The sequence below is a fragment of the Nanorana parkeri genome, unplaced genomic scaffold (genome assembly GCF_000935625.1).
Source record: "Nanorana parkeri isolate BGI_ZX_2015 unplaced genomic scaffold, ASM93562v1 scaffold33, whole genome shotgun sequence".
Taxonomy (NCBI): domain Eukaryota; kingdom Metazoa; phylum Chordata; class Amphibia; order Anura; family Dicroglossidae; genus Nanorana; species Nanorana parkeri.
Genome location: NW_017306301.1, coordinates 707651 through 723357, shown reverse-complemented (window position 1 = coordinate 723357; position 15707 = coordinate 707651). Strand labels below are relative to the sequence as shown.

The 15707-nt window shown below is 39.8% G+C and overlaps 1 protein-coding gene across 3 annotated transcripts in view; it reads left to right on the top strand.

Moving 5' to 3' along the window:
* PDE1B (phosphodiesterase 1B) overlaps positions 1 to 14925 on the top strand; it is a 258702-nt gene extending 243777 nt beyond the window's left edge. For 2 of the 3 annotated variants that reach the window (XM_018568960.1, XM_018568974.1), the window contains exons 9-16: positions 669 to 794; positions 1644 to 1745; positions 3036 to 3156; positions 7183 to 7264; positions 8083 to 8206; positions 10780 to 10916; positions 12226 to 12294; positions 14267 to 14925. In XM_018568960.1, coding sequence (XP_018424462.1) covers positions 669 to 794; positions 1644 to 1745; positions 3036 to 3156; positions 7183 to 7264; positions 8083 to 8206; positions 10780 to 10916; positions 12226 to 12294; positions 14267 to 14286 — 781 coding nt within the window. In that variant the 3' untranslated portion in view covers positions 14287 to 14925. Of the gene's footprint in view, positions 1 to 668; positions 795 to 1643; positions 1746 to 3035; positions 3157 to 7182; positions 7265 to 8082; positions 8207 to 10779; positions 10917 to 12225; positions 12332 to 14266 lie in introns of all 3 variants that reach the window. The other variant, XM_018568967.1, reaches the window with a different exon arrangement.
* Positions 14926 to 15707: the final 782 nt, after the last annotated feature.

The window sequence follows — 15707 nt, the reverse complement described above, 5'->3', positions numbered from 1 at the left end:
GCACTGCCTATAACCCGTGTGTATTATTTGAACATAAAAACAACAAAAGGCCCGTCAGTGCACTAGTAGGTGGGATCAATGATCCAAATAGTCACATGAAAATGCCAAAGAAAAGGCAAAAGAAAGTCTCAGAATACTGCCAAAATGGGTGTGCTGATCTTTGCACAGGTAGATCTGGGTCGTTCTGGTTTTGTCTCCTTGTATAATAGTTGTGTCCATACGATCCCTAGAAGATTGGTGTTAGAGGTGTCATCGCCCCAAGGTGTCTGCTGAAAGACAAGGATGTAATAGTGTTACTTGAAAGCACTCTTCTCTCTGCTATTCTTGTGAGTGCATCCCCCATGTACTTAATGTGCATAAATCCACATTTAATGCACTTGGTGGTGTGGTCTGCTTTCTTTCTTTTAATATTTGAAGTCCAACTGAAGCCTTCTGCATGCTGAGAAACGGAGAGGGTGTTTCTGACCAGGCCTAATAGACTGCCATGCCCACAGGTCACTGTAGTCAAACTATGCTGATGTTATTTGTCTATGTAGTTTCCCTGGAATTCAGCATCAAGTTTTGTGTACTTTAAAAACGACCCTGTGTCTGCATCCAGCTCAGTATATTCTGCTCAGAATATTAAATTGCCAGACAATGTGTGCCATTATTTCCATTTGTCTTCACAGGTCAGACTGTGCTATCTTGTACAATGATCGATCAGTACTGGAAAACCACCATGTCAGCGCAGTGTATCGAATCATGCAAGATGATGAAATGAACATATTTGTGAATCTTACCAAGGATGAGTTCACGTAAGTTTGTTGTTCTTTCTAATTAATATTATTTTGTTCCCAATAGTAGCAAAGCGTGAAGGGATAATTAAAAAAAATGGACATGTTCAGAATTTAAGGCTTGTTCGCTCTTAACAGTAGAAAACATTATTAACATAATTAGGAGCTTATGGACAGTGAAAGCATTTTATTACCACCGGTATTAATGAATTGATAATCAGGCCTGTTCTGGAGGGGAATAAACAGATGTCTGCTGGTTTTCGCATTGATTTTTTTATTATCAACAGATCCCAGGCTACTTGCGCATCTTGAGCTACAGCAAAAAGAAAAGCATTAAAGTATGATTACATCGGCCTGGTGATTGTAACTGTATTCAGCAAATAAAAACACATGAATGCAACATGAAGTACATGTAGTAGCTAGGGAAACTTTACAGGGAAACTTCCTGCTGAGCTGGAGCAAAACTCGCTTCTTACACGTCATGTGTCTGGTAGGCACAAGCAAAGAGGCTTTAGATTAGGCAAAGGGCAGGAACATCAATAGTTAGTGGATTCATGAATATTTGCCTTCACAGAAAGACACAATGTCACATATCATGTCAATAATGTGTTGGAACAGCCTTCCGGTAAGAATCCAGGCCAAAAGGCTCAACAATGTCATGTGTAAGGGCCTCTGTGATCTGTTCGTATGGCCACACAGCTCAATGGATTTGCTTGGGTGCCTATATCTCCTGTAAAGTGCTGAGAGCTGAACAATAACACGTTACAGATTAACAAACATTCGTCTTGCACTGTGTTGCATACATTGCTTGAGTTACATATGAGAAGTTCTTTTGTCCAGCATTCCTGTTTTCTCATTCTGCATTTTCAGGGAGTTAAGGTCTCTCGTTATTGAGATGGTCCTGGCCACAGACATGTCTTGTCACTTCCAGCAAGTGAAAACCATGAAAAGCTCCCTACAGACACTGGAGACGTGAGTACACATATACATTCTTCATTTTATAAAACAGAAATGTGTTAGAAGAGAATAGTCTTCCTACTAGCTCAGAAAGACAGTTGCTATGTTGTAAAATCCATAATGCAAAATCACAATAGTGCTGCTTTAAGTGGAGCTCTGGCTGGCAGTCATTCTCAGCTAACACTGTTGAAGAAGATGTTATTTGCAGGTCACAAAACAAACAACCTGCAGCTACCGCCAGAATGGCCCCTTTGCAGCCACAAATTCTGTAGTAAACTGTTTTTACAACTTTTTGATTCATTCTGACAATATTGGTGTTCACTGCTGTAGACTTTCAATCTGGGGTAACACACTAAAATCATAACTCCCAACTGGCAATTGGCACGCCCCTGTCATGATCCCAGTTATCTGGATCATTAAGCATTTCTATACCAAAAATTATTTGTTAAACTCAGAATAGTTGTTTTTTTTCACCATACTTTTCCTTCACACTGGCTTTTCAAAATAGTGAACAGGATAATTAGGTGATAAGATATAGGTTTCGGTGCAGAATAACACTTTTGGTAGTTAAAAAGAATATTTTCAAAGAAATTTTTACATCAAACCAAAAAGAAGGACAGCTTGAGAGGAAAGAGGGACGGAGGAATTTAGTTCCAAATGTGGGACAGTTGGGAGGTATGATGACCAGTGTCCCCAAATGAATTGCTGATGAATAGAGTCTAAATGCAGTATAAAATATCCATAGTAACATACTTCGCTTCTATAATGAGTAGTTTGAAACAAGTCTGCTTTAAGATATCAGTGAGCCAATAAAAAAAATGTTATCAGTACGTTTTATATGGAAATTGAACTTATCATTGTAGGGAGGCAGAGTGAACTATTCTGGATAGTGTGGTAAAGGTTTAGAGCCTCTGTCAAGGTTGTATCGCTTTTTGTGTCCCTGCTTGGAAGTTTAAATTTCACTTCCCATGGTGGGAAGACTAAAAACTGACAGAACTTTAAACTCTTCCCGACACTAATAAAACAAAAATGGCTGGAATTCCGTTTTCAAACATATTTTGTTTACACTAATATTTCAAGATCATGCTAATAAAGGAGTTTTCCTGAGAACTTTTTATTCCCAGATCCTAGAGGGTTGGGATAAAAATAGTTTTTCATCTTGGTTTCTTAAATATTGTTCAATGGTGGCCCACCTTTCTTTGTGGTTAGAGTGAATACGTCATGCAGTAACTGCAGCAATTACATGGCTTTTGTTTAATACATGTCTTGATCTGCTTACCATGTCTGTCTGGGTTCTACTTGCAGCACTGACAAATCAAAGGCATTATCTCTACTACTCCATGCAGCTGACATTAGCCACCCTACAAAGCAGTGGAAAGTGCATGCACGGTGGACCAAAGCTCTAATGGAGGAGTTCTTTAGACAGGTAGCTAACACCATTATGGTTTATTATTCTACCTCTGCATAATTAATCTTTATTTCATTGATATATATCATTTGCAGAAACCTAGGTTTATTGTTTTTTTCATGTGACTGGAGAACCATTGCGAAATACATAGATCACTAATGCTCGCTTGTGCAAGCAATGTGGAATATGCAGTGGCATTATCAAACCTGAATGATGCTATTGAAATGAAAAGCTTAAAAAACAAAAAAATTATAACACAAGCAGCATAATATTTATATTTAAGCTGTTATTTTATTTACGAACAGCACTATTACATGCATAATAACCAAACAGAAAGCAAAGATAGAGCTTTTCTAGCAAACATGAATCATGCATACCATGGAATTATTATTATTATTAGGGATGCACCGATACTTTTCAGATACCAGTGCCGATACTTGGCGTTTTCATGAGAACTACCAGGGTTGCAGCTTGGACCAGGCTCTGGCGCTCCACCACTGTCCTGAAATCATTAGTCGATATTGTTTTTAAAAAACTGTCACATGACAATAAAGAAAAATGTATCAGTACTTGTACTTGTAAGTACATGGACAAGTATCAGTACTTGCACTTGCAAAAATTGTATTGGTGCATCCCTTTATTTATATTTATAAAAACAACCTCATACATTAAAACAGAGCTGTACAAATCCCAGGAGCTCCGTGTGCTCCTTACTAATGACAGCTGCCTATTAACTTTTGAATTTGTCTGTAGTCTAGTCTTGGAGCTCAAAAAGTATCTGTACTTGTACTTGTACCCAGTACGGTACTTGGTATCAGTGCCTCACTAATTATTATTACTATACTGGATTTATATTGCGCCAACAGTTTGCGCAGCGCTTTACAATATACAGAAGACATTACAATCACAATCCAATCCAATTGGAATCCAATTAGAGGGGTTTTCAGAAAGTCAGTTTTTGTGTAATGTGTACATAAATAGGATTATTATTATTTCCCATTTGTGGTATCAGAGAGATATGTTTATTGAAGATTCAATGAGCAATTCATCCAACATTCTCACCAGAAAGCATAAAAAAACCTCTACACTACTTCATTTGGCTAACATTCGATTTGGCAACATTCGCCCATTAGCCGCCACATCATACATCAAGCAAATGTAGACAGAAACTGGAGGGCAAATCTTGTCAAATGACACTTGGGAAAATGGCTATTAATAACTAGACATGTGCACTGCCAAAACATTTGTTTAGTTTCGTTTTAAATTCGGATTTGTGTTATTTCGTTTTTCGGGATTCGGGTGTGAAAGTCAATTCGGACGAAATTCGGTAGCGGTAGTTCGTTCGAACGTTCGTTTCGTTTTCGTTTCTTATTCGTTTCTTTCATTCATTCGTTCGTTTGCAGCAAAGTGACATTTGAGGGGGAAAAATGTTTTTCTCCTCTAATGTCACTTTGCTCCAACGAACGAAACGAATAAGAAACGAAACCGAAACGAACTTTCGAACGAACTACCGCTACCGAATTTCGGAAACGGAAATTCGGATTCGTTTGCATTCGTTATATCTGTAATTCGGAAATTCGGATACATCCGAATGTCCGAATTTCTGAAAATTCGTCCGAATTTCGATTCGGAATGAACCGAATCGCACATGTCTATTAATAACTTACTGGACACATTTCCAATCAAATCTTTGTTAGCTACACTCTCCAGTCCCAATGCTTGTATCATGGAAGAGACTGAATAATGCAGAGTGGAAGTGGTTTGCTCGTATTCGGCCAGGCTACAGCTTAGTGGATAGAGAAATGTGTGTGCTTAGCGATATGGTGGAATAAGTAAGAACATTAGCAGCTGTGTATACACTGTTCTAGCTTGTAGGACTTTGTAAATATTATTAATAGGTACACTTTGTTAATATTTTGTAATTACGAATGATGAATCCTTTGGGCATTGTATGAATTGGATCCTATGTTCTTTGCGGAAAGGAAATTTTCAGTTGTCTCTGTTTTATTATTAAAAGGTAACATTGTCATAAGTAGAATGGGAAAAATGTTTTTCTCCTCTAATGTCACTTTGCTCCAACGAACGAAACGAATAAGAAACGAAACCGAAACGAACTTTCGAACGAACTACCGCTACCGAATTTCGGAAACGGAAATTCGGATTCGTTTGCATTCGTTATATCTGTAATTCGGAAATTCGGATACATCCGAATGTCCGAATTTCTGAAAATTCGTCCGAATTTCGATTCGGAATGAACCGAATCGCACATGTCTATTAATAACTTACTGGACACATTTCCAATCAAATCTTTGTTAGCTACACTCTCCAGTCCCAATGCTTGTATCATGGAAGAGACTGAATAATGCAGAGTGGAAGTGGTTTGCTCGTATTCGGCCAGGCTACAGCTTAGTGGATAGAGAAATGTGTGTGCTTAGCGATATGGTGGAATAAGTAAGAACATTAGCAGCTGTGTATACACTGTTCTAGCTTGTAGGACTTTGTAAATATTATTAATAGGTACACTTTGTTAATATTTTGTAATTACGAATGATGAATCCTTTGGGCATTGTATGAATTGGATCCTATGTTCTTTGCGGAAAGGAAATTTTCAGTTGTCTCTGTTTTATTATTAAAAGGTAACATTGTCATAAGTAGAAAGTTCTTTAATACAGCAATTCAATTTTGCTGTTTAGATACTCATCTCTTTCAATTATTATTTTCACAGCATTCCATCATCTAGAATAACTCCAACAATAACGCACCAATTGACTTTATGAGTCTAATAACAGACCGCATTGCAAGTCTCTCTGGGAGTATGGTTACTAAACTACTGTTCAAGCATTTTACATTTAAATTAAAAATATAAATCTGACGGTGTAGCAGATGTGAAAAACAACATGTTATGCCATCGTCGTTCCACGGTTAAAGAACATAGACACAAGAGCTTGTATATAGCCAATTGAAGTGCCTTATTTCCTCTGTCATGATACAAACATGGGATTTACCATTACTGGCTTCTTCTTTTTTTTTAAATGCTGGTATGTGTTCATTAAAGAATAAAAGAAACCAGTGTTACTACCGAAATTTGAATTCTGTAGCAGCCCGTTGCAATCTCCTGTATAGTGGAGCTTAGATTTGCAGAGAAATAAGCAGTATAAAGAGGTAATCAGTTGTGCTGCAGGAGGATAGAGCAGAGTGACTGAAAAATTAACTCATTAGTCAGCTGCTTCTCCTTCACTGTCCAATCACAGGCTGGGGGCAGAGACAAGACATAGTTGCAGTAGAGAGATCAGGTTTCTAGATTGGCTTTGTTGTGTAAATCTCAGAAATGAAAGCACCAAAATACAAATCACATGATGGGTAAACAGCTTTAAATCAAGGTGGTCAACATGAAAGTCAAAAAACATGCATTTCATATGAGACCTAAAACTGACTTTTCACTTTGGAGTGGATGCAGGCTTGGGAGACCTTGGAACTATGGCAGTGAAAGTTTGTGACTAAAGTACCTAAGAGACTATGGACCTGCCAGCATTAAATTGATATCAAGCTGACATGGCTTGCTAATAGAAAGCAAGATGTCTGTACGTTTGTGTGTGCTTTTTGTAATTACAACCTGCAATATGAAAATATCTACTTTAGCTTTGTCATGCAGAGCAGATTCATGTAATGCATATACATCAGGGACCAAAAAAGAAATGCATGCTTCAATATATGGGATGCAGTGAATGTGACTGACCAGCAAATCATGGCTAAAGTCAACATTTCCAAGTGTTACAGGTCTAGGTGGTATGTACTGGTAACTGATAATGCCACAATAATATTGAATTACTACCATCAGGTTCACTTTAAGATGCCAGTAGGCAAGTCATTTACCAGTTTTTACTGACAAATAGGGGGTGTATAATTCTCCCTACAACAGTGCTTCTTAATTGCTTGCTGTATGTGAAATACTTTTTTATTGATGTATCTTTCTTTCTTTTCCTTGGTGCAGAAGCTAATTTACTGTAGTAGTCTTCCATTTAATTCTATTTCTACCTCCTCCAGGGTGACAAAGAGGCTGAACTGGGGTTGCCATTCTCTCCACTTTGTGACCGCAAGTCTACATTGGTAGCTCAGTCTCAAATAGGTACGTTGCATCTTCCTTTATCACATAGTATGCTAAAAATTAGGGCTGCAAGCAACTAATCGATTAACCGATAATCGATAATGAGAATAGTTGTCAACTATTCTCATCATCGATTTGTTGGGTGGATCCCCTAGCTTTCTCCTCCTCTCCATGCTGGGAGGAGGGCACAGCAAGCAGTGGGCAGATGCAATAGCCAGCCTGCCATTGGCAATTGCAATTTGAAATGGCCAATAGCAGGCTGGCTATTGCACCAGCCCTCTACCTGCTGTATTTCCATTCAGCTGCCGCCTGCGGAATCTTGCCACTGGCAGCTGTCATTCCCTGGCTAAAGCTTTTCAAGCGTCATGTGCTTACAATACAATTATTTTTTTTTAAATGTATAAAAGGTGGGGAAAAAAGTAATGACAATGACACCCCAAATGCGCCTCCCACCCACAGTGTGATTGCCCGCACCAGAACCCATGGTACCGCAATGCTATGCGTTCCAGTGCATTGTGATTGCAAAAATTGCAAAACAGTATGCATTTAGTTTTATTCTGAAGTGAACTTTATGTTTGTAACACTGCATTTTGTATTTCATTTTAAATTAAGGATGGTAGATATGTCATTTTTAAAAATCTGATTGATTAATCAAAAAAATAATCGGCCAACTAATCGATTAAAAAAAATAATCATTAGTTGCAGCCCTACTGAAAATGTTAACCTGAAAGCAGAAGATAAGAATCAAATGTCCTTGAATGCTGATAAGGTCAACAAAGGTTATCTTATGATTCCTGGCATTACTGTTCATCTATAATATGTCATCTGCTTCTTTGCAGGCTTCATTGAGTTCATTGTCGACCCAACATTTTCAGTGCTGACTGATGTGGCTGAAAAGATTGTTCTTCCATTAGTAGAAGAGGGCAGCAAAACTAAACCAGCTGCTCCTGTCAACCAGTCCAGGTTTGTTCATATCCCTCTTCTTCTAAAAATGTAATTTAACTTAAACTAGATTCATGCTTGTGAAAAAAGAAAGAACCTTTGAAGAGAACATCTGTCATAAAAAGACAGCGGTGCAGGGGGCCAGGAATGGTTCCGAGTGTAGTTCCCATGAGAAATTTACTGCAGGAAATCATTTTGCAAAGATAAAAGGGTTATCTTTATAAGAACAACTATTCTTGTTAATCTGACTGATCTTGCCCTTTACAGTGGGCCTATATTTAAAATGTAAAGTAATTCTGTCTAACATAGGATAAGTTAGCAAGTTTATTGTAAAAAAGCTTATGAGTACTTTTAGCATATCATTTTCAATTAGAAGCAGCAAAATACTTCCATGCATGTGACAGTGTCTAGACACAAACTAATGAACAATGTGCCGTGCTATCTCTTTATGAAATATTAAACATGTAACTATAAAAAATAACACTGGTAAAATGTGAACAGTAACTTATAACATTTTCTTCTTGAATTCATAAACAATCTTATAAATGAGAAAAAGATCATATATAATAAAGTGCAATAATAAAGTGTCCACCACAAAATCCGGAAAAGCCGTGACAGTCATTAGCTATATATTTCGTTTTGGGCGGGGCAGGCACTCACAAGGATCCTGTGCAGTTGGCACAGGGGTTCCCAGGTGGACAAGACAGAGAGATTTACAGAAGGCTGGTCAATGGGAAGGCACAGGACCAGGCCTGCCACCATGTAGTCGCTGTGGATATCTGTCCGCTTTCCCTAGGGGGGAAGCAAAGGAGGGCAGGAGCAGCACTATCTTATGGGACTACTCGCATCCCAGTAGGATGCAGAACTCTGAGCAATACCTCTCCACTGGCTCTGGGCTACACCTCAACTGATCTCTTCTCTGCTATCTGTTGGTAACTATTCCTGTGTGCTTAAACAAGTAATGTACTTTTATCCGTGAAAGGGATGACTGAAGCCTGTATTATATTGTACATAAGAAGATGTTTAAGTAAAAGCTACAAAAGGCTCTCTGATGTGGACTGATCCTTCCCTCAACATCTAAGATGGGTGTTTCTCCAGGAAGCGGACTTGTGGTTGGCTGGACTGCTGTTGTAATATGTAAAGGAATGTATGTGGAGAGAGATCATGGCAATACTGGTCAGGCCAGGCACAGTACAAAACACAGAAATTCTCCAGCCTCAACCTGCCAGCCAGCCTGCAACCAAACAAGTAGCCCTGTCAACAGTATGCGTTAAAATCGGAGGTTTTAGTTGCACAAACTTTTGGCCAAAAATATGTAGAAGCCACACTGCCGCACCAAGGCACCTCTGCAAAGTGTGGTCCTAACTCTATGTATCCGAGTCTCCAAGTGTGAGCATATTAATGAAGTTGATAAATTACATGCAGGTGTACCTGGAGGTAGCCAACTCCTCCTGATAAGGTGCAGGGACGCACTGGAGGCCCAGCAACCAAAAATGCACGCTGGGACTCCAGTGTGTCCCCCTAACCCAAAATCTCTGATGTGGACTGATCCTTCCCTCAACCTCTAAGATGGGTGTTTCTCCAGGAAGCGGACTTGTGGTTGGCTGGACTGCTGTTGTAATATGTAAAGGAATGTATGTGGAGAGAGATCATGGCAATACTGGTCAGGCCAGGTACAGGTTGCTCTCCGAGGTGGGCTCCGCCATAGAGGGGCGATGTGCTGAGATTCCTCCCGAGGCCATGAATACATTGAGAGCACGGTGTTCAAAGTATTCCAGGGGATCTGAGCCACTACAAAGGTAGCCAGGGCAACAAAGAGTTAATGGATGCTGGGTGCCGCACAGGTGAAATACGTGAAATGCACGTAGACCAGCATGCAACCACCGCGGGGATCAGTAGGTGGATCCTGCCACACAACAGAACTATTTATGACTTTGTGATATTTTACTGAATATAGGTGTATGTGGTATGTGTACAGAGTGTGACTGCTGGTACATAAGAGAGAATTATTGAATTTATTTACTGAATGCATTTCTATCATCTTCGCTGTTGGTGTTTCCCTGCTCTTTAGATTAGGTGAGTGGATGCTGTGACATAAGCTAAACTACTTAAAATGCTGACTAAAAGGACGACTTATGCAAAAACAAATATTGTATTCTGAAAACTATATAGACTTAATTCATGTGATGACATATATGAATTCCTTTCTTTTAGTGTAACATATCTTTATTTAAGTGACATTCATGTGAAATCATGAAGGAAATCATATACTGAGTACCACCATTATCCTGTATGTGTTAACCACAGTTATCAAAATACAATATTTTTTTGACAATGTGAACATTAAAGGATAACTATGGGGTCAGTGTTTTTCCCCATAGTTCTCCTTAGGGTAACGGGAGGACACAAACTAGCGTCCTCTCGTTACCCTAAGCTCAGTATACCGTGAGCCGACTGTGACAGTCTCATTGTCACAGGTCGGCTAGAACTATGAGGTGAGTGAAAAGCACTCACCTCATAGTTCTCCTTTAAGGCTACAACTTTTTAGAGGTCTTGAGATGACTGACCAAGACATTTTGTTTTTATTTTTATAGCTCTCAGTGGAGACAACCATCGCTAGATGAACAGTCTGAACTGGGTGACATTAATGCTGACCTGAACAGCTTCCGATCAACATGGACCAAGTATATCCAGGAAAATAAGCAGAAGTGGAAAGAGAGAGCAGCAAGTGGTGAGGATACATTTCATTTCATACATTTCATCTGTGAAAGGGCAGATGCAGTAAGGGGTATGGGCAATGAGGTAGGGTAGATGCAGTGAGGTGGGGCACATGCATCAAAGTGGGGCAAATGTAGAGAGATGGGGTACAGGCAATGAAGTGGTGTAGATGCAGTGAGATGGGATAAATGCAACAAAATGAGGAAGATTCAGTGACATGGGGTACAGGAAGGGAAATTAGGTAGATGTAATAAGATGGGGTAGTTGAAGTAGGATGGCTCCGGCCACTTTCAGAGAGATCAGCGTCCCTGGTTACCTGCTAACCAGGTTGATCTCAGTATACTGTATATCAACCTGAAAGGCCCCACAGTCTACTAAAACACTAAGCAAGGGGCAGCACCAAGTAGGCGGCACCATGAAGACCAAGGAGCAAACCCAAGACCTCATCACCCCGAGAACACCATCTCTGTGGGGATATTTTTAATGGGCAGGGAGTGGCAAACTGGTCAGAATTGAAGGAATGATGGATGGTGCTAAATACAGGCAAATTCTTGAGAGAAACATGTTTCAGTCTGCCAGAGAATTGAGACTGGGATGGAGGTTCATCTTCCAGCAGGGCAATGACCCTAAGCATACTGCTAAAGCAACACTCAAGTGGTTTAAGGGGAAACATTTAAATGTTTCACAATAAAAAATATTTTGGATCTTCCAAGTGGTAGGCATGTTGTGCCAAGGGTGAATACTTTTGCAAGCCACTGTAATTAGTACACTGAATGTCAGCATAGCCTCATAGGAGTTTTATATATCAGCAAGGCATATTTTAAGGCATGTCATCTGTCAAGGTTATCAATGTGCATATTTCAGCTCTCAACCAAACTTTAAAGCCCTCAATTGGCTGGCATGATAGTTGATCACATGTGGGGCATAATGGCAACTGCAATAAAAAAAGAGGCTGAGATGGCACCTTCCTTGGCTGTAAGGGACAGGGGGTTGTAGTTCCACTTTAAATAATGGCACAGTAAAAAAACAACTTCACCAGAAGTTCTGTGTTGCCGGGATTTAGGCATTTCCAAAAGCACTTCAGTGGATCCTACATATTTTCCAGGTAGACAGAGATGTCAGGGGACTAAAAATACACATTGCAGGATTTTTTGAGGGGCTAGAGAAAGAAAATGAGTGTTGGTAACCTATAACAACAGATGCTAACCACTATTTTTTATTGTTTTAGTGAATCCTGCTTTATGTGTCTTAAAATGTTAACCTAATGTAACTTTCTTCCTTAATTTATACATTAATTCTTGTTCCATTTTTGTCGTTTTTAGGAATCACGAACCAAACGTCTGTGGATGAACTTTCGCCCTGTGTGGAAGAGCACAGCACAGAGGAAAATGGTAACCTGGACTAGTGCACAGTTTCCATGGAGACCAGGTAGGGTCGTGCACAGAGAGACAGGTCAGGACAGGCAGGTCACAACGGAAAAGGCTGTGAATGTATAAATCTGCATGGTTCAACGATACGAGCAAGCAGATTTATGTACTGATCATTCTACAAAATGGACTGTCCATAGTGAAATCTTCAGAACATCATTATGTTTATAGCCACCCTAGGGTTCATACGTTGGCTTCCTTTGGGACACCAATTATCTTATGAAAAGCTAAACACCAAGTAAACATCCATGTACAAAGCTGAGATACATATATATATGAGCTGTTATACCAGCTAATGCAATCATCTTTTGTTCACACAGTATAGCCAGGCTATGCCCTTTCGCTAACCATTCTGCAAGTTACAAGGCACTGATTAGGTCATCACTGTGCTCTCTCTGTGCAATCTACCATTGGAGGCACATGCTGTCGCAGAGTTACAGAAATGACTACTAATACAGAATGCCTGCCTGCCTTTAGTTAACTGAGCACCAGGTGGTGACAGGGGCTCTTTCTTGAAAGCATAACTCGATTAAATGTTGGCTTTCATTATCTATTTTGTATAATATAGTAGAGATCTAAAATAGACCCATTACTTTACAAATCATTGCTGCAGGAGATGTGGCAGACGTAGTTATACTTTTACAGTAGTAGTAGTAGTAGTAGTAGTAGTAGTAGTAGTAGTAGTAGTAGTAGTACTAGTAGTAGTAGCATAGAAAGTGTTTTTTTCCCTTTTACACAGTTCAATGATGATCTGAGGAATCAAACTGAAGGGTGGTGCAGTGTAATCATAATGAAACAAATAGTTGCACCTTTTCCAGGTCTAAATAGCCAAATCAATTTGTATATAATAATGGCTAGCTATAGCTTAACTCATAGTAATCTTTCAATGCACTCTTCCGTCACGGGCCCCGCCTACTATGATACTGGCCCCGCCTCCCACCTCCTCCTCCCCACCACCACGTCCAGCCTCCTCCACCGCCGCTGCTGACTATCATTGACTCAGCAGCGGCTATGGAGAAGAACGCAGCGCTGCACAGATCACGGTGATCTGAACAGCGGCGCGTTCGAACCCATAGCGACCCAGGCGGCCCGCATGGCATCAGGGGGGTGTCCTGGCTGGGCCCCCCTGTGCCCGGGCCCCATAGCGGCCGCCTGGATCACTATAGCTATTGTTACGACACTGTATAGTCTAACATATTTTTTAAAACCTGACAACTGAAAGGGCAAGTGTTTGCTAGATTACAGATAAGAGACAGCAAAGGCAGGATATTAATACTGTGGTGATTTTCATTCATGTCCAATGAACAACTGGAGGAGGGACAGACAGATTAGAAAAAAGGGGGTTGTGAGAATGGAGACACTGCCATTTCATACATTTCTTATATCATATTGTAAATTAGTTACATTTCTTCCTAATATCAGTGTGTCCCAAACATTGTTTAGGGGTCTACCACCATCCCAGCCTTTCCCAGTAATCTTTTAGGAAGATATTATTAGACTGCCACTTAGACTATTAAAGTGAACATAGGGACATTAAAACTGAGCACGCATACAGAAATGTTGCTATGAGTGGCAACTTGATGACAACCTTTGTCCCACCCATAATTCTAACTATCTTGATCCTTCAGTGTGGAATTAGGGTTTGCTTCCAGGAGAACCAGCATCCCTGACATATTTTTTTTATAAAATGGCAACTAGCAACTTTAAAAACAGATAATCTTGATTTAATCTATGATCCTTCTAGTACCTAACATCTGCAGCTGCTAGAACAGTGAGCATATTCCCTCATAAGATGGCCCTGTGTAACTCCAGAGCCACTTAGATAAGAATAGATAAGAACCATGCCATAGATAGATAAGAACCATGCCATCTTTGGTCCATAATGGTTTATGCTATAATATACTTACATGTATCTCTCTCTCTCTTCATTTAACAGGCACTACTCCATCTACATAGAGGTCCAGATCCCATCCCTGCAGTACAGAAGGACTAGGGCACAGGGAATAAAGAGATTGGATCTAAAGTCGCAGGTCACTTGGCACGCACAGAACATCTGGCATTCAGGGAACTTGACTGTCCTCAGAATCCCTTGTTTGTGACACTGTGTGGGCTGACCCACAGATCATTGCACAGCTCTTTCTCTCTGTCCACCTGTCTCTGCTTTGTGGGTCTGTCTCTTTTTTTGTGGATCATTAGGATGCCACCATATTGAACTGCCTTTGCTCTGTTCAGCCTCTAAAACAGAGCTGTCTTTTTCCTTTTGTGTGTCTCCTAGATTAGGACACTTTTTAATTTTTTATTTTTGCTGTACACAGTCACCACCAGTCACCAACGTACAATCATCCACATTTTATATTGTTTGCCTCTCATGGCTCTATCAAAGCTCTGCATGACTTACGGTAGTTCTTGTTTTTCCAGAGTGATGCAAAAAACACTTCACTTATGCACAGTGACATGAAGAACAGGATATAGAACTCTGGCTCTTCACCTCACCTCAAGATTGAAACAAGGAGTTGTTCAAACTAAAGTAAATGTCATTTTGTAACTTAGGAAAATGCAATATAACAAAACATTGAACAATGTTCACCAAAAAAAGTTACAAATAGACAAATGCATCCAAGAATTTGTTCAGAGTAGGGGTCCTCAAATCAGCCCTCAGGGTCCACTAATATTTATGTATGAGTTGTGACATCTGGAATCCACCAATAGCAAATAGTTTGAGACTCACTGATTCTGAGCCACCTGGAAGAATAAAGAGAGTGGACCTGTTCAGAAGGATCATTACAATGTAGTTATTCAGCAGGGGACCAAAGCATGTTAGTACTTACAGTAGTTTAAATAGGTGAATGCAATGTTTTGGATTTTTTGAATTAGTAATGCAACATTCCACCTAGTACATTGTTGATAAATTTCTCCTTGTTAAATGCCGCTACACATATGTCCTCTCCAGCTAATTATGATGTGCAGAACCTAATCTTGTTACTTCCTCTAAGACCCTAGCAAGAGGACATCAGACATCTTCCAAGAAGAATAGCAATGCTCTGCACACGTTTCCTTCTAAGACTATGCAGAGCATTGTTCAGTTGAGAATTCCTAAAAAAACTAATTTCCAAGCCAAGCACCTGTAGATCATTGTATGTTCTTCATTCCCTGTGGTGTCCTGTTGTGTCCTGTCTGTGTCATTGGTTTTGATGTTGTGTTTCTGTGCCTTGTTTTGAAGTGTGCTGTACAAAGTCTATCTCAAACGACTGTGTGTTCATCAACCTTTCAAGTACCTTAATAAGGACACAAAAAACATTTTAGTTACTTTACAGAGCCTGGTGTGGTTTAAGATATCAGTTGCTTACTGGTTGGAGATTACCAGTCTATTCTTTTTT